This window comes from Sarcophilus harrisii, chromosome 6 (assembly GCF_902635505.1).
Source record: "Sarcophilus harrisii chromosome 6, mSarHar1.11, whole genome shotgun sequence".
Taxonomy (NCBI): Eukaryota; Metazoa; Chordata; class Mammalia; order Dasyuromorphia; family Dasyuridae; genus Sarcophilus; species Sarcophilus harrisii.
Genome location: NC_045431.1, coordinates 233,065,234 through 233,090,923, shown reverse-complemented (window position 1 = coordinate 233,090,923; position 25,690 = coordinate 233,065,234). Strand labels below are relative to the sequence as shown.

General features: G+C 54.2%; 2 protein-coding genes across 2 annotated transcripts; both read left to right on the top strand.

The window, feature by feature from the left end:
- Window positions 1-4,743: 4,743 nt before the first annotated feature.
- RAPSN (receptor associated protein of the synapse) lies at window positions 4,744-11,412 on the top strand. The gene is made up of 8 exons (XM_003773730.2): window positions 4,744-6,186; window positions 6,556-6,894; window positions 7,131-7,289; window positions 7,722-7,820; window positions 7,984-8,106; window positions 9,964-10,017; window positions 10,394-10,593; window positions 11,256-11,412. Exons 1-8 carry the CDS (start codon window positions 5,995-5,997, stop codon window positions 11,326-11,328), a joined length of 1,239 nt encoding a protein of 412 aa, XP_003773778.1. The 5' UTR covers window positions 4,744-5,994; the 3' UTR covers window positions 11,329-11,412.
- A 4,110-nt stretch (window positions 11,413-15,522) lies between these two features.
- On the top strand, window positions 15,523-25,283 carry PSMC3 (proteasome 26S subunit, ATPase 3). Its single transcript, XM_031941508.1, has 12 exons — window positions 15,523-16,083; window positions 21,289-21,372; window positions 22,360-22,485; window positions 22,762-22,866; window positions 23,005-23,067; window positions 23,286-23,423; window positions 23,703-23,846; window positions 23,977-24,125; window positions 24,357-24,453; window positions 24,614-24,759; window positions 24,900-24,981; window positions 25,070-25,283. The coding sequence occupies exons 1-12, from the start codon at window positions 15,538-15,540 to the stop codon at window positions 25,178-25,180; spliced, it is 1,791 nt and encodes a 596-aa protein (XP_031797368.1). The 5' UTR covers window positions 15,523-15,537; the 3' UTR covers window positions 25,181-25,283.
- Window positions 25,284-25,690: the final 407 nt, after the last annotated feature.

Genomic DNA, 25,690 nt, shown 5'->3' with positions numbered 1-25,690 from the left:
GATGAAGCAAATCCCAGCTATATCTCAGTTTGGGGGGGGTGGGGCAGCTTCTTGGGTAGTGCCACCCTGTAGTGACAAAGGGGAGAGCTGAAGGTTTTTTTTTTTTTTTTTTTTTTTTTTTTTGGGGGGGGGGGGGGGTGTTTTTTTGGGGGGGGGGGGAGGTCTTTGCATGGAAAAAGGCGGTGAGCACCACAGTCTGACCGCACAGAGGGCCCGAGTGAGATCTTCTCCCTTCCCGCCTTGATCCAGAGAATCTCTGTTTTGCCAATCTGTTTTGCTTTTGATTCCGAAAGGAGCTCTGGGGAAACCTGTGGATATAACCAAAATGCCAAACGTTGGATGTTATTTTCCTTTCCTTTCCTCTCTTTGATTGTTTTAGTTGTTCTGTGGTGGTTTTAATGGATTTGAGACCCTGGGACGGCAGCTGCCTTTCTGATTTCCAGCTGCTTTTTGTGAATAATTTAAAAAGAAAAAAAAAAAAGTAACTTTCCATTTTGGAGACAAACCTGTGTGAGTTTTTTATTGGTACAAACGTTGTATTTAAACACTAGGGGTTTTGTACAGTTTTTTGCCTTTTCTACTAGAAAACAATGTAAAGTGATTTCACAATGTGAAGAGAAAAAAATTGCCACTGACCAAACGTACAGTCTGTTCTGCAGCAGCAATGGGGTTCAATCAACTCGAAGTCGTGATTCAGTTGTAGAGATGCTTTCCCCTTAACCTTGTTCAAGCTTTTCCTTTCTTTCCCCTGTTTTGATTTGCAAAAGAAACCGTCTCTTTTGTGTGAAATTGTGTTGTACTCTGTAGAAAATTATGGATTTTACTTTAATCGTTAAAAAAACAAAAAAACAAAAAAAAACAAAAAAAGCAGCAGCAAGAAGAGCCCTGTGGCTTTTCTGGCCTGGTCGCAGAGTTTGTGTAGTGGGTTTAAAGATGAAAAGATTGTTACAAGTTTGGAACAAGCGAGTATGTGTTAAAAAAAAAAAAAAAAAAAAAAAAAAAAGGAAATTTCCTTCCTTTGTGTGTTTTCCTTTTGTCCCAATGGGGAACCTAAACCTGTTTTAATTGCACAGACACACGGACAAAAAGTCATTTTGTATCTGCCAAGTGTGGTACCTTCCTTTGTTTATTTGCTATTAAACTGTTTGAGAAGAATCTGTGTCATATCTTTGTTTTCTAATACTGTTGGGATGGGATCCTCCCCCTCATCCCCACTCGCTCTTGTCCCTGTTCCCTGCCTGGACGGCGATGAGAAGGAAGTGCTCTGTGGGACATGAGACGGAAGGCTTCCTGTGGGGCCTGTTGCTCGGGGTGTTCCAGAGCCCTGTGACACAGCTGGGAACACTCTGCTCAAAGAGCACCCGCATGTAGCTCTTCCTGGAGAACTGCCCCCACAGCCCCCTCACCCGTTCTCTTCCCAAGACATATGCCGCAGTCCTCCTGCCTCTTCTCAGGACCTCCCCCCACCTCTTTCCTGTTCCCCACAACTGACATTATCAGAAAGTCTGTAGGACACTCCCTGAGGGGGCTAAAGTAGAGGATTGGGCCCCTCTTGATCATAAAGGTGAAGTGCTGCCTATAATCTTTGTCCTAATGCCGCTGCCCCTGACCATAGAGGCTAGCCAGGGTCTGGGGACCATGCAGCCAGTGCCACTGTTTATCAAACTTCATCCAATGAGCCCATTTACTGAGCCTTCTCTCTGGAGAGGATCCAGTGCTAGGTGGGCCCTGTCATGTAGTCCTGCTACGGGACTGAGCTGTGGTGTGTGCCCAGGTAAGTCAGAAAGTGGAAGAAGATGGCACGAGAGCCGGCTTAGATTTTGGGGGAGGATGTGAAATTGGGAGGACATTTCTGGAGAGTGTTCAGACTTGGTTCCCTGATGTACGTGGTACGGGGGTCAGGACCCTGATTTAGAGCCGGGGAGTGGATAGGGACTGACTGAACGGCCTGGCCAAGCTCTCTCCATCTCTCATGTGTCAGTGCTGCCACATGGCACAGAAGGCGGGTGTTTGGAAACCCAGCTTCTAGTCTGATTTTCCCCTTTACCCCTACTGGGGTTCACTTCTTTACTCACCTCACGGGGTTGCTATAGATCATATGAAAGAAGGATGTGAGAATGTCTTGCAGAGGGCAGAGGGGCAAACCCATGATCCCCACAATTGGGGAAGCTGAGGTTGGGCAGTCACTTGAAGTACTTGGATGACTGCACAAAGTGGCATTTGAATGGCGGGCAGCCAGAGCCACCAGGCTGCCTCAGGAGGATCAGACGCATCTAGCTTAGAAATGGGAAGTCAGAGCCTTTGGGCCCCTTCAGTGGCCCCTGCACCCTGGGAGCAAAGGCTCCAAAACGCCATCTCTGAATATACGATTAAGTCATTTGGATCCTTTTGAGTAGGGAAGCAGACACGTGTCCATTTCTCAGGAGGCTCTTGCTCCAACCCCTTTGGAAGAAGCTCTGCTACTTGCTCAGCTTTAAAGTGGGGGAGTCACTTCATTCCCCAAAAGATTCACAGCCATTTTCTTCCTGTTGCATTAAAGTGCTGGCACACAGATAGCTAACGACCTAAGGAGTACTTGACAAGCTCAGAATAGTCTCTAATGAGAGTCAAGAGCTACTCTCAACCAGAGATCAATTAAATGTGGAAATAAGCTGCTCAGATTATGCCATCCTCTGTCGAGATGGATTTGTGCAAAAATATCCCACCCTTTTTTTCTGTCACGTAAAATCTGGTACCAATCTCACCGTACCAAGGACTCCTCCTTCTGACGTTGCTCGGCGTGCTATTTGGATACCAATGGCCAGGAAAGAGCAAAGGTGAGTTCTTTTGTTTAGCCCCCACTGCCGTGATTTTCCCAGCGGGCTGAACTCCCTGGTTCAGTCTTGGCCCACTCTCTGGGACCCTATTCAGAGACAAAGATACTGCAGTGATTTGCCACTGCCTTCTCCAGCTCATTTGACAGATGACAAAACTGAGGGGAACAGGGCTTTGTGACCTGCCCAGGGTCACGCAGCTGGTGGGTGAGTCTTGTCCCCGGGTCATCCTGACTGCAGGCCTGGCACTCTGTCGCTGCCCTAGAAGTCGACTGCATCTCAGTATCCCCTACAGGGGTCACAAATTCTTTCAGTTTCAAAAGGTTACAGCATGGTGTGGCAAGGGTCAGGGGGCACCCCGGATTGAGTCATACCTATAACCCTGCGTAATTTAAAGGCCCTCAGGAGGCAATCAGACTGGTCTCTGGCACTCAGTAATATCATAATCTTGGGAGGGCCCAGCCTCCAAATGCAAAAAATAATTTGGGAACATCAGAAAGGAGATCATTCCTTGTTCCTCGGCATAAAGTTAATGATAGCATTTATCTAGTATTTACTATGTGCTAGACACAGTGCTAAACAGTTTTTTCATTCTAATATGATCCTCCCAGTAAATCTGGGAGTTCAGTGCCTTTCTTCCCAGTTTACAGATGGGGAAACAAAGACCTGGTAAGCCACTTGCCTGAGATCATACAGCTTGCATTTGAGGCTGGATTTGAACTTGAGTTCCTGCCTCCGGGCCAGTTCTCTATCCACTGCGTCCCCTTCCTGCCTCTGGTTCCACAGAGAAATGGTTTAGGAGATGGCCAAGTAGTCAACTTCTAATTATACACGCACACACGCACGTGTTGTTCCTTCGGTAAGTGAACACCCGTGTGGTGGGCGCTGCTCGTACTGACGATACAAAGGCAAGGAGCTGTAATTTAAGCCTTTCTTGGGCCTGCCTGTTACCGGCCTTTATTTATGGTGCTTTTGGATAGAAAAAGTTTGACAAATGTTCTAAGCCTTATAGAAAAACCCTATTTAATGTTCTTCAAACTGATGAGCAAATCCATTTTACGCATTTCTAGTTTCTCCCCTTTTCTAAGGATATTTATTTGCTGCAGACCGAGAGCATCCTGGCCTGTGCAAGTTTCTCGAGCCAATCACAAGTCGGTAATGGGGATAGTTGTTGTTCCTCAACACTTAACCCTTTGGTTGAGGCTCTAGGTGATGTCCTGGGGGTCTTTCCGAGATGGCCGGCTACCCATCCCCTCCCAGGCCAACTAGACACCTTGTGCAGGCAGCTTTTCAGTTGGAAAGCACCAGTATGTTCCCAGATGAAGCTGTGATTTCTTTCTCCTCATCAGGTACATTCAACAGCTAAGTACTGAGTTGAAGATCTATAGTCAGGAAGACCCCAGTTGGAATCTTATCTCGGGTTATATTTCCCCCGTAAAAGACTTGTACTACTAAACTTCGGTAGGGATTCAGCCCAGCGGCCAATGGCGTACTCCCTCACTTGGCCAGGCAGCTCTCTCCTTATTGGTGTCTTAGGGTTCTTATTGGATAAAACTCCTTTTCTTGTTAAAAGCTCTTAGGATGATTCATAAAGCAATGTGTATTAAAAATAAATTTAAAAAACTTTGAAAGCCCTTATTTGGCCTGCTGTTAGCAATATAATTAAATCTCTGCCCCTAACTTTGGGGGAAGAATCTGACCTCAGACACTGGGCAAGTCACTTAATCCCTGTCAGCCTCGGGTTCCTCATCTATAAAATGGGATAATAGCATCTACCTCTCAGGATTGTGAGGATCAGATAAGTTAATGTGGAAAGTGCTTTACAAATCTTAAAAGTATTTTATAAATGCTATTAGTATTATTACTTTTATACCTGGATTTTTTTCAGATTTGTTTTTCAATTAGAAACCCCCTAAATACTGAAGAGATGAGATAGATGTAATGTGAAATACAGGGTAGGATGCTTCTGCCCTGGCTGTTTTTTCTCTTCCTCTCCCCTCCCCATGTCTTTGCTTTCCCCCTGCTCCTCCCTTCCCCTCTTCCTCTCCTCCCTTTCCTAGTGAAGGGCTTTGGCTCGGTGACTTCTGCCGGCCCTCCCAGCTCCAAGGCCACAGTCCTGTGATCTGTGTCCACTGATCATCCTTCCTAGGACCGCAGAGCCTTTTGCCACAAAATGAGACCCCTCTGTACGGGTTCAGCAGACAGGGAGATGTATTCAGCTGATCCCTGGGGGATGGACAACCCTGATGTTCCTTTCTCTAAGTATTTTTGTACACATAGTCTCCTTTTTACAGCTGAGCTTTGGGAAAACTTTTATTTAATCCGTGATTAAGATCAGGGGATATTGGGGCAAGGAGGAGGAGCTTCGTGGTCGGGATCAGCCCCCCATCGAATGAGCTACCGTCTCATGGGCTCCCCCATGTTTGGTGCTGGCGAAGTGGCTGACCACGTTTCCCCCCCTGGTGAGGGGAAGCGGCGTTTCCCAAGCCCAGGCTTCGAGGTCTCCAAGTCCAGCTCCTTCCTTGGTGCCCCGTGGCTGTCCGCACAGCCTGCGTCTCCCACGTCACCTTCTAAGTTTGACTTCCTTGACTCAGCCCATCTCTCCTCGATCCTTCTCCCATTCTGGTGGCTCAGAGAAGCTTCCCAGCCCTCCCTTCTCCCCCAGTCTCTAAGGCTCTGGTAGACACAGACTGCACTCTCTGATTCCTATTCCCCTTCTGTGACCCAAAGTTAGGGCAAGTGGAGGAAGGGAGCCCCCCAAAGAAGGGGGAGAAAGGCCCCTGGTCAGCAGGGCCTGAGCGGCTGTCATCGTCCAACTGTTGCCGAAGCCTCTGGGAGCTGGCTGCGGGGGGAGGGGGTTGGCGTGACCTTGGGGCGGACATTCTTGGCTGGCCATGTGGCCTGGACTGGCAGGGACAGCTGCAGGCTGGGCGGGGGCTGGACGAGCCGTTTCTCGGGTGTCATGCTCTCCCTCTACCCTGGGTCCCTCCGCTGTCCCTCCGTCCTTTGTTCCTCTAGCCGGGGGGAGGCCGCTTCTTCCATCTCCCGGGAGATGTGAGCCGGGGGGTCGTGCCCCTCTGTGGCACCGAGCTTCGGGCTGGCTGGTTCTGCTCTTCGCTGAGGGGCCGCTCCTCGGATTTCAGATTGCTTTGGGGGCCCTGGGGGTGGGGCGGAGCCGGAGATGGGACAGGATCAGTCCAAACAACAGATTGAGAAGGGGCTGCAGCTCTACCAGTCCAACCAGACGGAGAAGGCCCTGCAGGTGTGGATGAGGATGCTGGAGAAGAGCACGGACCTCGTGGGCAGGTTCCGAGTCCTGGGCTGCCTGGTCACCGCGCACTCAGAAATGGGCCGCTACAAGGATATGCTGAAGGTAAGGACGGGCTTATGCTGCACTCCCCCGGTCATCAGATAGGGTCCGGTGGGGGAGCCGGCCTTCAGGACTGGACCTCCTGGGTGGAGAGGTGCCTCCTGCAGACCCAAGGAAGGCCGCTTTTGGGAAGCCCATAGCAAGGGGCTCTCCTTTTCTCCCCCTCTGGAGGAGGTGCCAGTTGGAACTGGGGGGCACCCATCTCTATCTCCTTGGGCTTCAGATCCCAGACTGTCACGCCCTGTCCTGCGGGACCCACCCGGGTGGCCCCTGCTTTCCCGGGGCCACACCCCATCTCCCTCAAGTTCTGGGGCCCGAGGTACCTGGAATAGGGCTCTCGGACCCCGGCTGAGGGCAGGGCCCGGGGGTCAGTTTGCTGTGGTGCAGATCGACACGGCCCGGGAACTGGAAGATGCCGACTACCTCATGGAGAGCTACCTGAACCTGGCCCGCAGCAACGAAAAGCTCTGTGAGTTCCAGAAGACCATCTCCTACTGTAAGACCTGCCTCAACATGCAGGGCATCCGGGTGGGCCAGCAGCTCAACGGGCAGGTCAGCCTGAGCATGGGCAATGCCTTTCTGGGACTCAGCCACTTCCAGAAGGCCCTGGAGAGCTTCGAGAAGGCCCTTCGCTACGCCCACAACAACGACGACAAGATGCTCGAGTGCCGCGTCTGCTGCAGTCTGGGCAACTTCTACTCCCAGGTCAAGGTTCGTGGCGTACTGGCTGGGCCAGGAGGGGCAGGGGCAGGGGAGCCCCGAGGTGGGCCCTGGGCAGGGAGGCAGGCAGAGTGGGCACCTGGCAGGACCCTGGACATATCCTTTCCTAAAGAAGACCCCGATCCACTTCAGAGGGGCCCTGACCAGACTGGAAGGGTCCTGCCCTGAAACTTGAGCCGAGCCAGGCCGCCCCTGTTTGTTCCCTGTGCCCGCCCCTCCGGCTCCAGGACTACGAGAAAGCTCTGTTCTTCCCCTGCAAAGCCGCCGAACTGGTGAACGACTACGGCAAGGGCTGGAGCCTCAAGTACCGCGCCATGAGTCAGTACCACATGGCTGTGGCCTATCGCAAACTCGGGCACCTGGGGGATTCCATGGAGTGCTGTGAGGTGCGCCGGGGGCCGGGGGAGGGGGCTAGCGGCAGGGCGCGGTCCCAAGTTGAACCTTTCTTTTCCTTCTTTCAGTCCCAACCTTGATACCTTAGAGACCTGGTCCAGAATACCTCAGAATCTGTGGCGGTTCTTGGCCTAGGCCCATTCCCCACCTCTCTCTCAGGCATCCCCTTCCCCTCCAGGCTGTCTTTTACTTGACAATTGATAAAAGTTTCCCCACCAGCACCACTAGGCCTAATTGTCAGGGCTACTAATTAACGCTCCTGAATCCCATTAGGAGGGAGCCCTGTCTGTTGTAAAGGTGTCACGGGAGCTCTTGGGAGAGAGGGGTATTATGGGGCAGGGGGCTGTTCCGAGGGATTTCCCCTTCCCTTGTCCTTGGGTGGGGGCTGGGAGAGGCCGTTGGGATTAAAGGCCTCTGCCTCCCAGGAGTCCATGAAGATTGCCCTCCAGCACGGGGACCGGCCCCTCCAGGCTCTGTGTCTCCTCTGTTTTGCTGACATCCACCGGAGCCGCAGAGACTTGGAGGTAAGACAGCACAGGCTGGGGGGGGGGGGGGGGGGGGGGGGGGGGGGGAAGGGAGCTGGCTGAGATCGGTGAGAAGGAAAACGGGTCCTGGGATTGGGGGAACGGGGAGGAGTGCACCTGACCCCCACTATCTCCCTGCCCCCTCCAACCCCCCATCCCTCAGACAGCCTTCCCTAGGTACGACTCTGCCATGAGCATCATGACGGAGATCGGAAATCGACTGGGGCAGGTGCATGTCCTGCTGGGCGTAGCCAAGTGCTGGGTGACCAGGAAGGAGCCAGAGAAGGTAAGTTCGGCCCCCGCTTCCCTCCCCCATCCCAGGCACCTCTCTTCCTGACAGGGCCGCCTTTCGGTGTCTCCAACGTTTGTAAGGGCGTCATAAGCAAGGCATTTTGTTACAGACCGAGAAAGGCAGAGGAAAGCCCCCTATCTCTTCCCACAAGGAGCTTAGGCGGGACTTGGGGGCGTACGGAGTCTTCCACAGGAAAGGGAAATAACCAGGTAGTGCATGATGGGAGCATGAAGAGTCAGGCGTGCACGAGGGAATGTTGAGGTGGTAATGAAGGAAACCAGAAAAATCAGGAAAAAATGGGGAGAGCCCACACGCAGGCGGGGCGGGGCTGCCACGTCTACCTGCTCGTAGTCCGAGGCCACGTCGGAGAGAGGAAGCACTGAAGGAAGCTGGCAAGCCCAGGATCTGGGTGCAGAGGTCCCCAGTGCTTACCTCAAAGCTATTTCATGTCATGGTTGATAGGGAGCCAACCACTGACAGTTTTAATGAAGAATAACACAGATTTATACCTTGGGAGAGCGCTGCTGGCAGCTGTGGTGAGGGGGAGGCTGGAGGCAGGGGGATTAATTAAAAGAATATTGGGGTAGTTAAATCTTGAAAGAAACTGAGGAACAAAGAGCCAAAGGGGAGGAGTGAGAGCTCCTAGGCATGGGGTCAGGTGCTAGAAGCAGTACGAAAGGAAACCTAAAATGTTATGAAGAGCCGCAAGGGCCAAAAAGGAGTTCCTATTGGTTGGGAAGGTACAAGAAAACTCCTGCAGTGACACAGAAGGTGACACAGAACTGTCTTTAAAAAAAAAAAAATCAGTATGGTGAGCGTGTGGAAGGTGGCTTGGCGTTGAGAGATTTGGGGGAGGGAGGGTATCAGTATGGGGCCTATTTGGAGAGTGGGGAGAGATTTGTGACAAGAAACCAATGAGAAGGTCATCACAGTAAGAGAGAGAAGAGGGATGCTTGAAAGGGATGAATGATTGGATATGGAGGCTGATGGGAAGAAAAGCCAAAAGGGACACCAAAGTTCCAAGCCCGGTGCTATGGGAAAGGGTAATGTCATAGCAGAAGTGGGCAGGTTAAATCACCCATCTTGAGCCTGAATCAGTCTCTGCCATCGTCTCAGCACTTTGGCCGCTTGCATTCCCTCCCCTATTCTTGCCCCTGTTTGAGAGAGGTGGGCAGCAAGCTCAGGGAGACAGAGATCAGTTGGCGGTGCCGTTGTACAAATCCACATCCTCCGAACGGCCGAAGCGGCCTCCTGGCTATGTGGTCCACGGGGAAGGCGGAGGGTTCATTCTCTTGTTTGCCGGCTTTGATGCGGGAGTGGAATTGTGGGTGTTCCTTCCCGGGCACACACAGAACAGAAAGTGCGAGACATTCACATTGAGAGCTGCCTGTAGTCAGTGATGGCGGCTCTTGGGAGAATCCATGGGATCACTCACAGAACATAGAGAGTCCAGGGCCTAAACCGGGCTCATGGCCAGGGAGGATGTTACCGGAAGGTCAGGGCAGAGCGAGAAAATGCTACGGGCACCAAGGTGCTGCTGAGAAAAAGGCTGCTTTCTCCATGTTTCCTGTCTCTTTGGTTTGAAAAGAAAGAGCAAGAGTGGAGGTGAGACCTGAGATAAGGCGCCGGCTCCTGGGTCTCTCCTATTCCCCCAAGAGCTGGTGGCTGTGGGGGCCGAGTCCTGAGCCGGGCCCAGCGGGAGCTAGCCAAAGGCAGAGCCCAGGCTCCCTGTGGTGGGCCGCCTTCTAATGGAGGAGCCACCTGGCAGCCTGGGGGTAACCCAGAAATCCCTTCCCTTGCCCTCTGGCCCCAGCGGCTGTCCCATGTCTCTCTCCTTGAACCTCTGCTCAGGCTTTAGACGTCATTGAAAAAGCCCAGGACCTGGCCGAAGGATTGGGGAACAAGGTAAGGCTGCTTCCTTCCCTCTGGGGCCTTCCCGCACCTTCAGAATCCAGGCAGAGTGGGGGGCTATCAGGGACCCGGGACTCAGGGGAGGGGGTATTGGGGGGAGCGGGTGCAGGGTCTCACCCACTATCCCACAGACCTGCCTGAACCCCTCTCCTAGCCCTAGCCCTGCCCCTGGTGCATGTTGTGGGTGCTTAAAGGTAAAAAGCAGGTGGGGGAACCACAGAGAGTTACTTGTGAGGAGCCCCTGCGTGGGCCCCCCCCCCCCCCCCCCCCCCCCCCCCCCCCCCCCCCCCCCCCCCCCCCCCCCCCCCCCCCCCCCCCCCCCCCGTCAGGTCTCGGGTCCTTCCCTCCACCCGCCCACCTCTGTGTCCAGCTGAGTCAGCTGAAGCTGCACTGCCTGAGCGAGGGCATCTACCGGAGCCGGGGGCAGCAGCGCGAGCTGCGGGCCCACGTCGTGCGCTTCCACGAGTGTGTCGAGGAGACGGAGCTCTACTGCGGCCTGTGCGGGGAGTCCATTGGCGAGCGCAACAACCGGCTGCAGGCCCTGCCGTGCTCCCACTTCTTCCACCTCAGGTAAAAGGCTGGGACTGGGGTGGGGCCCGTGGGGGGCGGCCCGCCGAGGCAGCAGAAGGGGCAGGGGCCTTCTTCTCCGGACTGGGCTGGTGGGTCCCCTCAGATGGCCCCGGGGCGTGGCAGAGACCTAACCCCTGCCTTGCCCTCTTCGGCCTCCCCTTTCCCTGCTGCTCCTGTGTAGGACCCTGGGTGGGGTTACCAAGGGATAGAGCAGCCCGCCTTCCAGGGATTCAGACCCCCATAGACCCCTGCTTTTTGGTGTGGTTGTGAGCCAGGTGGGGAAGGGCCTTGCCCAGGGTCACACAGCTTGTTCCCACGGCGTCCCAACTCCCCAGCCGGAGCAGTGTCTGTTGCGCCAACTCGCTGCCCCAGTGAAAATTGTCTCTGCCCCAGATCTCATTTTTAAAAGGGCCCATGAAGAGAATGGGCAGAGCAGGCAGAGGGAGAAGTGGTGTCCCTGAGGGATTGAGGAGGAGCCACCAGTGACCCCAGGGCGCCAATGGACCAGACCCTGGGGTTCTCGGGGGAGCGCTCGGGCTTACACTGCACAAGAAGGGCCCCGGGGAGGGGCAGTGGGAGGCTCAGGTCTTGAGCGGGCCCATGTAGGACCGGCGCAGGTGAGCTAGCAAGCAGCTCAGGAGAAACCCACTTTGCCCCTACAGGTGCCTCCAGAACCATGGGACCCGGAGCTGCCCCAACTGCCGCCGTTCATCCATGAAGCCGGGTTTTGTGTGACTCCATTCCTGGAGTGGCCTGAGGGGGAACGGTTCCTCCTCCTGCCCTCCCTCCCCTGTCACCCCCGAGGCCTCGTCGCCTGTCCGGAGGATCTGGTGTCCTGCCCCGGGCCTGGGGACCTCGGCGTCCTCAGCCTGCTCGGAGCCTTCCCGGCCTCCACTGCCAAAGCCACGTCCTCATCGGGTCTTCCCCCTGGAATTCTGCCTGGAAGCTTTGTTTCCAGCCCAGAGGGGTCGCGCTTCCTTGCCCGTGTCATCCCCTGTATCCCTGCCCCTCCACGGTCCTGTAGCATTCCTGGCTGCCGTGTTCTGTCCTTAACCTACATGGATCAGCCCACTTCTTCTCTCCCTTCCAAGTGTCTCTGGACCCGGGCCACCCCCGCTGAAGGGGAAGCCGGATTGCTGTCTGTGGTGGCGGCAGTGCCTGGGATTCTCCTGCCCCTTGCTTGGCTTGGGGGCTGCCTTGCACCCCCTCCCCCTGGGATTGGGGGCCTCACTTCCCTGAGAGGATTCACCTGCTCTTTGGGATCCTTTGTCCCGCCCCCCTTGCCTAGGCTTGGGCCAGTGGATCGGGCATCTGACGGGAAGCGCCCTCCCCCCCCCCCCCCCCCCAGCCCCCGACATCACCCTTTACTTGTTTGTATTCTGTTCTTTATAGAAAAAAAAAAATAAATCATTTCTATGCAGGGCTGAGTTATCTAATCGACCATTTACAGAAAAACTCAAGTCAGTCATTTGTGCCCAGCTCTGAGGACATCCACCAGCCTTCGACCAAGACGCACGTCGGTGGGGCATCAGGAATAACCAGAGACTGGTTGGCGAAATAACCATTCAACAAACATTAAGCACCTACGGTGTGCAAAGTAATTTACTAAATGTTAAGAAAACTACAAAAAGTCAGTCCATATAAAACTTGTCCCTGACTCTGAGAAGTGTATACACTGTAGATGACATAGTAGCTAGAGCATCGTATATTATACAAGAAATATTTGGCGTAGGAAAGCAATAAGCATTTATTAAGCACCTACTGTGTGGCAGCCTTCTCCCAACAGAGATGGCTTGGGCTGTGGTCTGAGAAGCACATTAAGCTTAAGTAATTTGCTTTGGCTCACACAGGTTCTGTAGGAGGCAGACTCTAAGCTTCCTGACTCTGAGCTCAGCATTCTATCCATTCTGTCTATTTAAGAAGTTTACCCCTTTTGCCCCCCCCCCCAAAATGGACTGGAAGGTCCACATTGTTACAATAACTGCCTCGCTATTTAAATACACATTCATGTGTGTGTACGTGCGCTCACACGCACACACGCCATGGTGCTCTGGCTCCTCATAGTCAGTATTGAACACATTTTGACAAAAACAAAACGTTTCCGCACTTGACACCTGCTCGCCACTTGTCACTTGATTCCTGTTGCGGTGGAACAGGGGTGTGAGATTGGCCGGGACCCCTGCCCAGCCCCAGCTGCTGCTGCTGCCTTTGCTTCCCCCCCCACAACGTGGTCGCAGGGAGGGCCCAGGGCCCCCACATTGAGTGCCGGCAGGATGGGGGGCTACAAAACGGTAGTACTGGAAGGGAGCCCCAAAGAGATGGGCTTGGAAGGCCAAGGGCCCCTAGCGGTAGCGGGTGAGGGGCCGTGGCTTCTGCCTCCGCAGCTAATGTCTCCCCCCCCAAGTGTGTGCAGTGAGGGACCGGGGGAAGAGTGTAAACGTTCAGCTTCCTCAGGAGTCAGGAAGGGAGGAACTCTGGCTTCTTTCTCTGCAGCTGGAAGCCCCCTTTACCCCTTTGGGGAACTGGGTGGGAGGGGATGGTTAGGCTGCAGACTGGGAGGACGCTCCTTATGGGAAAAATCCATTCAGTACTCAGAATGTTTGCCCCTTGGGCTTCTGGAACCAGGTAAGAACAAATCCTGAGGCACCACTGTATACACATGCCCCGGATATATTTCTACATGTACACAAATGTACACATACATGGGGATCTTGCGGAATAGCTTACAAACATTATTTTGTTCTCTCGACAGCCCGGAGGGGTCTGTCATTACCTTCATTTTACAAATAGGGAAACTGAGCAAGCTGGCCAGACTACTTGAACAGACTTGTACTTGTAGACTCAACGCTCTTTCCATGCAATCCAGTGGCCCTTGAGTTGTATCAGAGACTAAGAATTAGCCCTAGAACTGTGCCCAGAGGGTGACTCTCCGAGCCAGCAATGCCACACTTCTAGGTCTGTATCACAGAAGGGACCTATACGTGCAAAAATAATTGTGTTCCTTTTGTGGGGGGTCAAGAATTTGGAAATGGAGGGAATGCTCATCAATTGGGAAATGCCTGAAAAAGCTGTGAAAGGGCAGCTAGGTGGTGCAATGGGGAGAGCTGAAGTCAGGAGGACTTAACACTTCCTGGCTGTGTGACTCTGGGCCAGTCACTGAACCCCAATTGCCTTGGGAGAAAAAAAAAAAAAAAAAAAGCTGTGATACATGAATGTAAAGGAATACTATAGTGCCCTAAGGGATGATGAGCAAGCAGACATCAGAAAACCTAGAAAGACTTGTATGAACTAATGCTGAGGGAGGTGAGCAGAGCCAGGAGAATGTCACACACAGTCCCGGCAACTTTGCACAATGATTAACTAGGAATGACTTGGTTCTTCCCAGCAATGATCCAAGACAAATCCCACAAGACTCACAATGAAAAATGTTACCCACATTCAGAGAAAGAAGTGATGGAGTCTGAACGCAGATCAGAGCATACTATTCTCATTTTTTTCATGCCTTTTTCCTTTTGCAAATTGTTCTTTCACGATGTGACTAATAGGGAAATTGTTTTCACAGGATTTTATCTATATAACCTATTTCCAAATGCTTTCAGTCTTAGGGAGAGAGGGGAAAAATTTGGATTCAAAATGTCATTAAAATGTTTAGCCCTGGACAGAAACCTGTGTGTACTTTCCTTGTCGGGAGCTGCCCAACTTTCCTCAGTGTCAGGGAACGATAAGCTTTGAGAAAAAAGAAACATTTCATTCTTCTGTTCAGTAAGATAAGGGGAGTGTGTGTCCTTTGCAGCGTTTGTGGAAAGGCAAGTAATTGTTTTTTTAAATTTTCAACAGCATTTTATTTTTCCAAATACATCAATAGTTTTTAACATCTATTTAAAAATAAAAGCTTTTTTATTTTTCTAAACACATGCAAAGATAGTTTTCAACATTCACCTTTACAAAACCTTGTGTTCCAAATTCTTTTTCCTCCTCCCCTAGACAGCAAGTAATTCAATATTATATTAAACGTGCAATTCTTCTCAGCATATTTGCACATTTATCATACTGCGTACAAAATAACAGATCAAAAGGGGGAAATGAGAAAGGAAAAAAGCAAGCAGACAACAAAAGGAGTGAGAATGCCATGTTGTGGCCCACACTCAGTTCCCAGAGTCCTCTCTGGGTGCAGATGGCTAGGATTGTTGACGTATATAATGATCTGGTCCTGCTCGTTTCACTCAGCATCAGATCCTGTGAGTCTCTCCAGGTGTCTCTGACATCCTCCTGCTGGTCATTTCTTACAGAACAATAACATTCATATTCCATAACTTATTCAGCCCTTCTCCCACTGATGGGCACCCGCTCAGTTTCCAGTTTCTGGCCGCTACAAACAGGGCCGCCCCAAACATTCGGGCACATACGGGTCCCAGTAGCAGCACTGCTGGGTCATGGGCGCGCACAGCTGGATGACCTTTGGGCAAACTGCTCTCCGTAATGGCCGGACGTTCCCAGCGCCTCCAACAATGCAGGAGTGCCCGGTTGGCAAGCTGGGCCTGCAGCAGTTCTCCAGGACCGGAGTCCGCTCTCCCGCCCCTCCCGTCCCGCCTGTTGGTCCCTGGGAGAGCCGGAGGGGGAGGTCTGATGCCGTCCCCATCACTGTTCTTGGCCCCCTGGTGTGCCCGGGCCCTGACACAGCTCGCTGCCACAGCAGGCACTTAGCGTTTCCAGGAGGGACCGCCCCGGGGCCAGAGCCTTCTCGGGCTCCCCCTCCCTCCCCGGGGAACAGCGCTTCTCTGTGCCTCAGTCGCCTCCTCTGGGAAATGGGAACGATGATGGCACGTGGTTCAGGATTCATTCGCAGGCCAAAGAGAGACTTTTGTGTGTCTAAGTTGGGGGACGCACGCCTTCCCGAGCGGGAGGGAAGAGCTGCGGACTCCGGCGTGGACCGGAGATGGGACTATGGTTGTCAGACTCCGCCTCCTCCATCTTTTCGGGAGCGCTCCGGCGGTCCTGCCTGAGGGCCTGCCCCCTAGCGCTGCCTTCAGGAGAGCATCCCTCAGTTCCGTGAGGACTACAAATCCCGACAGACCCCGGGACACCATGGGCGGGCTCCGCCTGGACGCCACCGAAGCCAATGACGGTCGAGATCCCGCCCCCTCTCGGGAGTATGAACGAAACGGAGGCAAGAGCAACATCACGTGGCCAGTGCCTCGCTCCCTCCGGCTTCCTTTTTACCGCCCCCAAGCCTCCGCAAACGCTCCCGCAGATTCGCCAGACCCGGCTACCCAAAGCGTTTGCTTATTAGAGGAAGCGTCCGACACTGCCCGGGTCGGGGCGCCGGAGGCCAGGTTAGGTGGCGGAGGCCGGTGTCCGCCCCCCGGCATTTCTCGCTCCATTTTTCCGTCGCCTCAGGGAATCCCGCGGCCGAGGGACGAATGTGCGGCCGGAAGTGGGGGCTCAGTGACTCGGCAGGAGAAGATGGCGTCCGTGTGGGACGAGGCTGAGGTAAGCGCCGGCGGTGGCGGCCAGGCCGGCCAGAGGCGGGCAGAGGGCAGGGAGCGGGGTCTGAGTCCGGCCCGCAGATGCCGACAGCACCCTGGGTACCAGACAGAGGCGGCCGCAGGCGGAGGCCGAGGACGGCCGAGGCCGCGGGGCTAAGCGTGGGGTTGGTGGGAAGACCTGGAGCACCGGCATTGAGTAAGCGCCTATTGTTTGCGGGGCCGAGTAGGGAGTTACGGGGGGGGGGGGGGGGGGGGGGCCCGGGGGGGCAAGCGCCCCGCCCTCGCCCAGCTTCCCTTCTCTGGGGCCTAGTCCCCCCGGGGGCCTGTGCGGGATGAGGACGGGACTAGGCCCGAGCGCGGGAGTGGGGAGTCGCGGGAAGGCGTCACCCCGTGGCGCGTCGGAACGAGGCTCCGTGAGAGGAAGGGCAGCGCGCGCGGCCGGCGCAGAGACCCGCAGGGGGAGGGAAGGCCGGGGGCCGGCGCAGGGGGGAGGGAAGGCCGGGGGCCGGCGCCGAGACCCGCAGGGAGGAGGGAAGGCCGGGGCCGGCGCAGAGACCCGCAGGGAGGAGGGAAGGCCGGGGCCGGCGCGAGACCCGGGGAGGAGGGGAAGGCCGGGGCCGAGCGAGACCCGCAGGAGGAGGGAAGGCCGGGGCCTCGCGCAGGGAGGAGGGAAGGCCGGGGCCTCGCGCAGGGAGGAGGGAAGGCCGGGGGCCGGAGCCGAGACCTGCAGGGGAGGGAAGGCGGGGCCGGCGCCGAGACCCGCAGGGAGGAGGAAGGCGGGCCGGGCAGGGAGGAGGGAAGGCCGGGAGGAACCCGCAGGGAGGAGGAAGGCCGGGCCGGCGAGAACCCGCAGGGAGGAGGGAAGGCCGGGGGTGCAGAGACCCGCAGGGAGGAGGGAAGGCCGGGGGCCCGAGACCCCAGGGGAGGGGAAGGCCGGGCCGGGCGAGACCCGCAGGGAGGAGGGAAGGCCGGGGGCGCCGAGACCCGCAGGGAGGAGGGAAGGCCGGGGCCGGCGCAGAGACCCGCAGGGAGGAGGGAAGGCCGGGGGCGCAGCGCCCGGGGAGGTGCCTGAGGAGGGGGAGACTTGCTCCCACCCCGCCCCTGAGCTGGAGCCGGGGCCACGACGGGCGTCCTGGTGGCGCGGCCCTGGGGGAGTCGCCGGGCCCAGGGGCCGCGGGAGCCTCGGCACACGGAGAGGGGCCTCCGGCGTCGTTGTCGGCCAGCGCCGCGCGGGGTTACGGAGAGTCCTGCGGGGCGGGGCGCCGGGCATCCGGGGGCCGCGGGACTGGGAGAAATGAGGGCGGGGGAGAGAGCACGCATCCTGAGCGCCCGCTGTGTGCCAGGCTTTGCTGATGCGCGCCCGTGGGAGGGATTGGGAACATCCGCTTGGCGCTCCCTGATCCGGGAAGCTGGGGAGGGTCCTCAAACCACGGCCCGCGGGCCAGAGGCGGCAGCCGGGGACGGTGACCCCCCACCCAGGGCTGGAAAGAGAGAGGACCCCGAGGGTGGGGGCTGGGCCCATAAGGAAAGGGAGGAGAGATTCAGGGTAAGAGCCCCTGGAGGGCATGGGAGGGGTCCCTAAGGGGACCAGCTTGGACTCAGCCCTGTCCCTCCGGCTCCCCGCGGGCGGGGAGGCCTTGGCAGAGACCCGGGAGGGGCTGACCATTCCCTTCTCCAGCTCAGTGTATAGGTGAGGAAGCTAAGCCGGCAGGGCCGCACAGCTGAAAGTGTCCCAGGCTGCATCTGAACTAGGGCCCAGCCCTGGATGCCTGCAGCTCCTCGGTGCCTGCAGCTGCGCGCTGCCCGTTAGGCGGGGACGTTGGAAAGGGGGACGGAGTGGTGGAGTTTGGGGCTTGCAGCCAGAGACCGGGCTCCGGCCTGGCCGACAGTGTGAGGGCCCTACGGGCCGCATCGCCTTCCTCTGGAGCTCCGCACAAGCGGGGGAGAGTGGGCTGCTGGCTGCAGGATTCCTTCTAGCCTGCGTGTTGGATAAGTCTCCACAGTCAGGTGAGAGACACGGCTCCCTTCCAGCTCTGGCCGCCGGGAGAATTGACTTGTTGAGCCCAGACCGTTAAGGAGGGAAACTTTGTCAGGGGAAAGAGATCCCAGATAGTGGGAAAGGCCACAATTGGCAGCCAGGAGAATGCCCGGCCTAACACGGAATAATGTCCCCAGCAGCCTTAGAGGCAGAGCTCTGCTTTTGTTCTGGATCCCCTTTGGCAGGTTGATGGAGCTTGTGGACCCCTTTTGCATATGTATTTATGCAGGCTTACCCCAGAAATAATTATGTAGAGATGCGGTCACCTAAATCCTTTTTTAAAAATATCTTTTTATTTTTCAAAATACACATAAAGGTAGTTTATGGCATTCATCCTCGCTTTAAAACCTTGTATTCCAAGTTTTTCTCTCTCCTCTCTCCTCCCCTCCCCCAGACAGCAAGCAATCCAATATAGGTTAAACACATGCAATTCTTCTAAACATAATCCCCAAAACAAAAAAGGTGAAAATAGTATGCTGAGATGCAACTGAATCCCCTCAGTGCTCTCTCTGGGTCTCCATCACATAAGCCTATTGGAATTGGCTTGAATCATTATTAAAAAGAGCCTCATCCGTCTGAGTTGATGATCACGTAATCTTGTTACTGTGTAGATGTTCTGCTGGCTCTATTTACTTCACTGACCGTCAGTTCACGTAAGTTTTTCTGGGTCTTTCTGAAATTTGCCTGCTCACCATTTCTCATTCATATTCTATAATTTATTCAGCCATTCGCAAATTGATGGATATCTCCTTAATTTCCAGTTCTTTGCCACCTCAAAAAGAGCTGCTAGAAACATTTTTGTACATGTGGGTCCTTTTACCTTTTTTTCTATGATCTCTTTGGGATACAGACCCAGTAGTGGCATTTGATCAAAGGGTATGCATAGTTTTATATACTGCCACCCCCCACTCCCCAAGGCACAGTTCCAATTTCTCCTTAGGATGCTTGGCTCAGTCCACACCTTCACCAACAATGCATTGGTGTCAAAGAATTACTAGTGATAGAAAAACAAAAACACAAATTCATCTGGAGGAACAAAAGGAAAAGTGTATCAAGGGAATCAATTGGGGGGGGGGGGGGGGGGAGGAAGAGAACCTAGTAGTACCAGATCTAAATCTGTATTACAAAGGAGTCATCATCATGATGAGGTTTGTATCCCCTCAATTCCCATTGGTGATGCAGTTAGTGGCAATAAGAGAGTTGTTAAAATCCCCTTTTGGTCGGCCACAGGTTTAAAGTGAAAGAATTCACTTATTCCCGAAATATTAATTGGCAAAAATAAAGTTGATTGTTGGATAGAAACCAGTTTGCCGAGAGACTGACTTCTATAGTGGCAGAGTCCTATTAGGGAAATGGAGGCTGTCAGCAGTCAGGGTGCTAACAAATTGCTTGGGCCTCTGCAAGGAGGGAGTCCAGAAACTGCCAGGACTCGGGTTCCCAGGCTTAGATGTTTATCAGTTTCCAGCCCGGATTGGAATTAACAACATTTCAAAGGGGTGCTTTTTGACCAAGATTTCTAATGGAATCAAAGGTTCTGGCAACCCCGAAATATAACTTATCTGGAGTGGGGGGATATGCCTTCCCCAGGAGGGGCTGAGACTCCAAAAGGGATCACAGATCAAAAGAGAATACAGTTTCAGAGTGATAATCTTAAAAGGAACGCAGCTTCAGTAAAGGGAAGCTTCCCTCCCACTTCAGTCAAAACAGTCTGCTACTGGATAAGAAATGGAGTGGTTGATCAGTGATCTAAATTAGGCACAGGTATACAAAAGCAAATGAGCACAGAAAGTTAGTGTTGGAAAAACCCAAAGTCCCCAGCAATTGGGACAAGAACTCAAGATTTGCCCAAAACTACTGGGAAAACTGGAAAGCAATCTGGTGGAACGTAAGCATAGACCAACATCTCATACCAGATATCAAATATTAAAAAAGAAATGAGTGAAACAGGAAGAGTGGATCTATTGCAATTTCCTTCTATACACACTATAATTGCAAATTAGTGGATCTATGGGTCAATCCACTCATGCACCCTATAGGTCGGGGGGAGAATTTGTAATCCAGTAAGTGGTCAGAGGAGGTAAAATGGTTAATTGTGATTACATAAAATTTTCTTACAGGCAAATCCAGTGGAATGTGAGCAGGAAAATGTGAGGGGGGAATGTAACATTTACCTGATAAATGTTTCATTTCTCAGATATATAAAGAACTTAATTAAATTCATAAAAATTGGAACTCTTCCCCAGTTGATGAATGGTCACAGGGTATGAACAGAGGAAGAATTCAAAGCTACCTGTAGACAGGAAAAAAGCTCTAAATCACTAATAATTAAAGAAATCCAAATGACTCTTAAGGTACCAGTAACATGACAAAAAAGGCAAATGATAATCTGGAGGGATTGTGGACAAGTGCAGACACAAATGCACTATTGATAGAGCTGTGAACCAGTCCGACCATATTGGAGAACAATTTGGAACTATGCCCAGATGCCTATGAAATTGTGCAAACTCTTTGACCGTGTAGTATTGCTTCTACCCCAGAGATTAAAGAAAAAGAATCTACACTTACAAAGTAGTTATAGCAGCTCACTTTGTAGTGACAGAGAATTGGAAATTGAGAGGATGCCCGTTAATTGGGGAATGGGTGAACAAGTAGTGTATGATGTCAGAAACGTGGGAACTAATGCATGTTGGACGGGCAGAACTGAGAGAACAGTGTACACAATAACAGCAATTTTGTAAAGATACCTGCGAAAGACTTAGTGACTGATCGATTGATCCACAATTCTAAAAGAAGTCACGATGTAAAATGCTGTCCACCTCCCGATAGAAAGCATTTTTTTCCTTTATTTTTCTTACTTTCTCTCTTTCCCCATTTTCTGACTGTGACTAATTGTGAAAATGTTTTGCATGACTTCATATGTACAGTGGGTATTGGATTTCCTGCCTCCTCAATGCATAGGGGAGAAACTGGAGGAGAGAATTTGAAAGTAAATAAAAAGAATGGAGTCTCGGTCGTGGGAAAGCACAGGAGGAGTGTCTAAGCAATCTGGGGTCCGCCATGTGTTGCCTGTTAATCTCTGGGAATCGTTTTCTCATCTGTGAGATATTGGACAATGTGATCTCCGGGGTTCTTCCTAACTCTGAATCTCAAGGTCGTCTGGTTTCTTTACAGCAAGATGGAATTGGGGAGGAAGTGCTCAAAATGTCCACAGAGGAGATCATTCAGCGCACTCGTCTGTTGGACAGCGAGATCAAGGTAAGGGGTGTCCTATGGATCTCTATCCCAAGAGATGCTTAAAGTACGGTTATATTAATTATAGCTATAATTAGCACTGTATAGTTATATTTAAAGCTATAAAGTGCTACTTTAAAGTTTTCACCAGCTCTTTACAAATAATAATACATTGTATTCTCATGATATCCTGGGAAGTACTTATAATCCCCATTTTACAGTTGAGAAAACTGAATTAAATAGGTTAAATGCTTTGTGTAGGGTCACACAGCTAGTAAGTGTCAGAGGCTGGATTTAAACTCAGGCTTTCTTGGTACCTAGTCCAGCATTCTAGCCAATACACTATCAGCTGCCTAATTGTGGAGAATTCTTTCCCTGTCTCAGAACAAATTCATTGAATTAACTATTGAGCACCTATTGTGTACAGGGCACTGTAGCCAGCTCTCAGATAGCTTCTGGTCCAGGACGAGCGAGTGATCAGATACCTTTGTACAAGGGCCACGCAGGGTAGGGTGTGGTGGAGCTGTGGCAAGAGGCATTCTGGGTGGTTGGAGAAATTGGAGGGGGCGGGGGCTCTTGAGTTTTGCCTTTACTTACAGGGCAGGTTTTCTCAGGCTGACCCGAGGGTTTCAGAAGTAAGCGACTTTGGGAGGAGGTTCAGGCAGAAGGGACCCCGTTTCCTTTGGGGAACAGCAAGTAGGGTATAGAGAACCTTAAATCTTAGGAGTAGGAGTCAGATTGTGGTGGAGGCACCTGAGGATTTTGGGCCTTTCCCAGGGCTTCCAAAAAGTATCGGGGGTCCTATGATGGGTTTTCTCCTTTCTCTCTCTCCCCATCTGATCCTTTCACATCAGTAGTGTGTCTGCCCAGCCCGGGCCTAGGTCAGGGGCTCTCCTCTGAGGCTTCTGTAATTGAAGCGGGCTGAAGACGGGGTCTAAGGCTGGCGACTTTGGGGGAGGCCAGCTCAGAGGAGCCCATGTCTGAGCTGGCCCGTGGGCACCTTTGTCCTAGATCATGAAAAGTGAAGTTCTACGTGTGACACACGAACTACAAGCCATGAAGGACAAGATCAAGGAGAACAGCGAGAAGATTAAAGTGAACAAGACTCTGCCCTACCTCGTCTCCAACGTCATCGAGGTGTGTGTGCACATGGAGGGAAAAACGGGCAGCGAGCAGGGGAGGGGAGGGAGGTGCATTGGGATCCCGGGCTCCTCTTCATGGGGATTGTCAGGGTTAGACACAGCTGGGCTCTGATGTGCCTCTGCTCCGGCAGCTCCAGGTGACCGACCTTAATGCTAACACTTAAAAAGATAGAGAAGAAGGGCTTCCCTGCTCTGTGATACGGGGTTATCTGAGGACCCAGAGTACTTAGCTCAGGCTGGGGGAAGCTCTGACCAGGTCTCCCTTTCCCAGCTGCTGGATGTTGATCCCAATGACCAAGAAGAAGATGGCGCCAACATTGACCTTGACTCCCAGAGAAAGGGCAAATGTGCTGTGATCAAAACCTCAACCCGACAGGTGAGAGCCGAGGACTCCGCCGTGGGCTGAAGGAGGGGACTCTGCTTGGGAACTAGAGCAGAGAGAGGGCTTTGTGGGAGCCATCGGATCAGGCTGCTGGAAAACCACTCCCTCTCTGCCCTTCTCTTTTATTTGTAGACCTATTTCTTGCCAGTGATTGGTTTGGTTGATGCAGAGAAACTGAAGCCCGGAGACCTGGTGGTGAGTGACCTTTGATTCTGGGGACAGCCCATCCCTGTATGGCTTCTGTAGCAGGAACCTAGCCGGGGCCATTTCTGGCCTGCCTGGCAACCCCTTGTAAGACAGAGGCCCAGACTTCATCGGTGCACGCTCTGGGGCCTTCCAGAGGGTCAGCCCGCCGCTGTTGCTCATTGCTCTTGGCCTTGGGAAAAGCTGAGTGTTGAGTACTTTCTCCTCAGGGAGTAAATAAAGACTCCTACCTGATCCTGGAGACCCTGCCCACTGAGTATGATTCCCGAGTGAAGGCCATGGAAGTGGACGAGAGGCCCACGGAGCAGTACAGTGACATCGGGGGGCTGGACAAACAGATCCAAGAGGTGAGCGTGGCCGGGCCTTTGTGGGGAAAGGGCGCTTTCCCTTTGTCAGTGACTCTTTGGGCTGGACTTCCTTCCTCTGTCCAGCCTGGCGCGCTCCATGCGTGGCCACCACCTACCCCAGTTCTTCCTTCCTTAGAAGCCTTCCACCCAGATTGCCCACAGCCGATAGCCTCTGGGGCTGGGGTGGTGCTGAGAACTCAGAAGCTTAATGATGAAGCTGAACCATGTCCGGGAGGAGCCCAGGGGTCCCTCTTACTGACCTTGTCTCTCTTTGAGCAGCTGGTCGAGGCTATCGTATTGCCGATGAACCACAAAGAAAAGTTTGAGAATTTGGGGATTCAGCCTCCAAAGGGAGTATTGATGTACGGACCCCCAGGGACTGGGAAAACCCTGCTGGCCCGAGCATGTGCCGCACAGACCAAGGTGAGGGCTTGGCCGCCGCAGCCTGGGGTCCCTCTAAGGGGGCTGGGAACGGGGACAAGGCAAAGGGTGGGACCCAACCGGGAGAGCCCATCGGTGGCTGTCTGCTCGAGTGTCCCTCCTCTCCGTCCAGGCCACCTTCCTGAAGCTGGCGGGGCCCCAGCTGGTACAGATGTTCATTGGGGACGGAGCCAAGCTGGTGCGGGACGCCTTTGCTTTGGCCAAAGAGAAAGCCCCCTCCATCATCTTCATTGACGAGCTGGACGCCATTGGAACCAAACGGTAAGGCTTGAGTGTGCTGGGGGGAGCGGGCAGGGGCCCTGGACACTGGGCCAGTCTTGCTTCTCCAGACAGTCCAGAATGGGGGGGGGGGGGGGGGGGGGGCGGGGCGGGAGCGGAGGCGGGGCGGGGGGGGGGGGGGGGGTGGGGGGTGCAGGCAGGGGCCAAGTGCTTTACGGTGATGGTCTGTTTGGAGCACTTGACCAACTCTGCCCGTGGCTTCTCCCACCCCAGCTTTGACAGCGAGAAGGCGGGGGACCGAGAAGTTCAGAGAACGATGCTGGAGCTTCTGAACCAGCTGGACGGGTTCCAGCCCAACACCCAAGTCAAGGTGACGTGTCGGCGCGGAGGCGCCAGCACTCCCCACGTTACCCGCCGAGCGTGGCTCTTGGGGTGGCCGGGCCACCAGGCAGGGGGCTGAGGAGGCTCCAAGGGGGAGGGCAGGAGGGAGAAGGGCCAGGGCCCTGAGGTGTTGGTGTCCCCTCCCCCAGGTGATTGCTGCTACAAACAGGGTGGACATCTTGGACCCCGCCTTGTTGCGCTCGGGTCGCCTGGACCGCAAGATCGAGTTCCCCATGCCCAACGAGGAAGCCAGAGCCAGGATCATGCAGATCCACTCCCGGAAGATGAACGTCAGGTGAGAGACAATGGAGGCCCTGTGGGGGCCCTCCCCGACCTGGCACTTCCTCTTGGTCTGGAGTGAGTGCCAGGGAGGGTGAGCCAGAGGCCAGTGGGCTCCAGGGTGCGGGGCTGACCCATCTCCCCCTCCTTCCCCAGCCCTGACGTCAACTACGAGGAGCTTGCACGTTGCACCGATGACTTCAATGGGGCCCAGTGCAAGGCGGTGTGCGTGGAAGCGGTGAGTGGGCCGGGCTCCGGGCGGGGGGAGGATGTGGGTGCGGGCCCTGCGGCTCGGCCTGACCTCGGGCTCTGTCTCTTGACCGTAGGGGATGATCGCGCTTCGGCGGGGGGCCACGGAACTCACCCATGAAGACTACATGGAGGGCATCCTGGAGGTGCAGGCCAAGAAGAAGGCCAATCTGCAGTACTATGCTTAGGGAGACCCGGGAGATCCCGGGCCCCAAACCCGGGCCCAGCTCATCTGGCTCGTGGGCTGGCAACAGTAGCAACAATAAAGGTGGTTAGGTTCTTTTCTCCCAACGGGTCTGGGGTCTTGCTTTTGCTCCGGCGGTTAGAAGAGGATGGGCCCTCTGTGAGGTTGGCACAACAGCCTCAGAGCTGGAGAGGGGGCTCTTGGCCCGCCTGCTGTTTATGTGGGGCGGGCCGTGCCTGGCTATGGGGTGTGGCCTGGATTCCTGGGGCTTCCTGCCAGCAGTGGCGAGACAAGGCAGCTGCCCGCGGTTTAGGATGCAGCCTTTGGGTCCTGGAGCTTCTCGCCAGCTCCTCTGTCCCTCTGCCAGCCTGGTGCGCTCCATGCATGGCCACCGCCTACCTCGGTTCTTCCTTCCTTGAAAGCCTTCCACCCAGATCCCCATATCGGCGGGTCACCCTGTGCCGAGGCGCTACAGCACCCGTGAGGAGGGTGCGCCGCTCCAGGATGGCCAGGG

Bases quoted from the DNA above. Each gene is read 5' to 3' on its own strand.
- RAPSN (XM_003773730.2), top strand. From the start codon at position 5,995: ATGGGACAGGATCAGTCCAAACAACAGATTGAGAAGGGGCTGCAGCTC. The intron at 7,290-7,721 runs GTGCGCCGGGGG...TCTGCCTCCCAG, and splicing joins ATTCCATGGAGTGCTGTGAG to GAGTCCATGAAGATTGCCCT. The intron at 8,107-9,963 runs GTAAGTTCGGCC...ACCTCTGCTCAG, and splicing joins CCAGGAAGGAGCCAGAGAAG to GCTTTAGACGTCATTGAAAA.
- PSMC3 (XM_031941508.1), top strand. From the start codon at position 15,538: ATGGTTGTCAGACTCCGCCTCCTCCATCTTTTCGGGAGCGCTCCGGCG. The intron at 24,454-24,613 runs GTGACGTGTCGG...CCCCTCCCCCAG, and splicing joins AGCCCAACACCCAAGTCAAG to GTGATTGCTGCTACAAACAG. The intron at 24,760-24,899 runs GTGAGAGACAAT...CTCCTTCCCCAG, and splicing joins TCCCGGAAGATGAACGTCAG to CCCTGACGTCAACTACGAGG.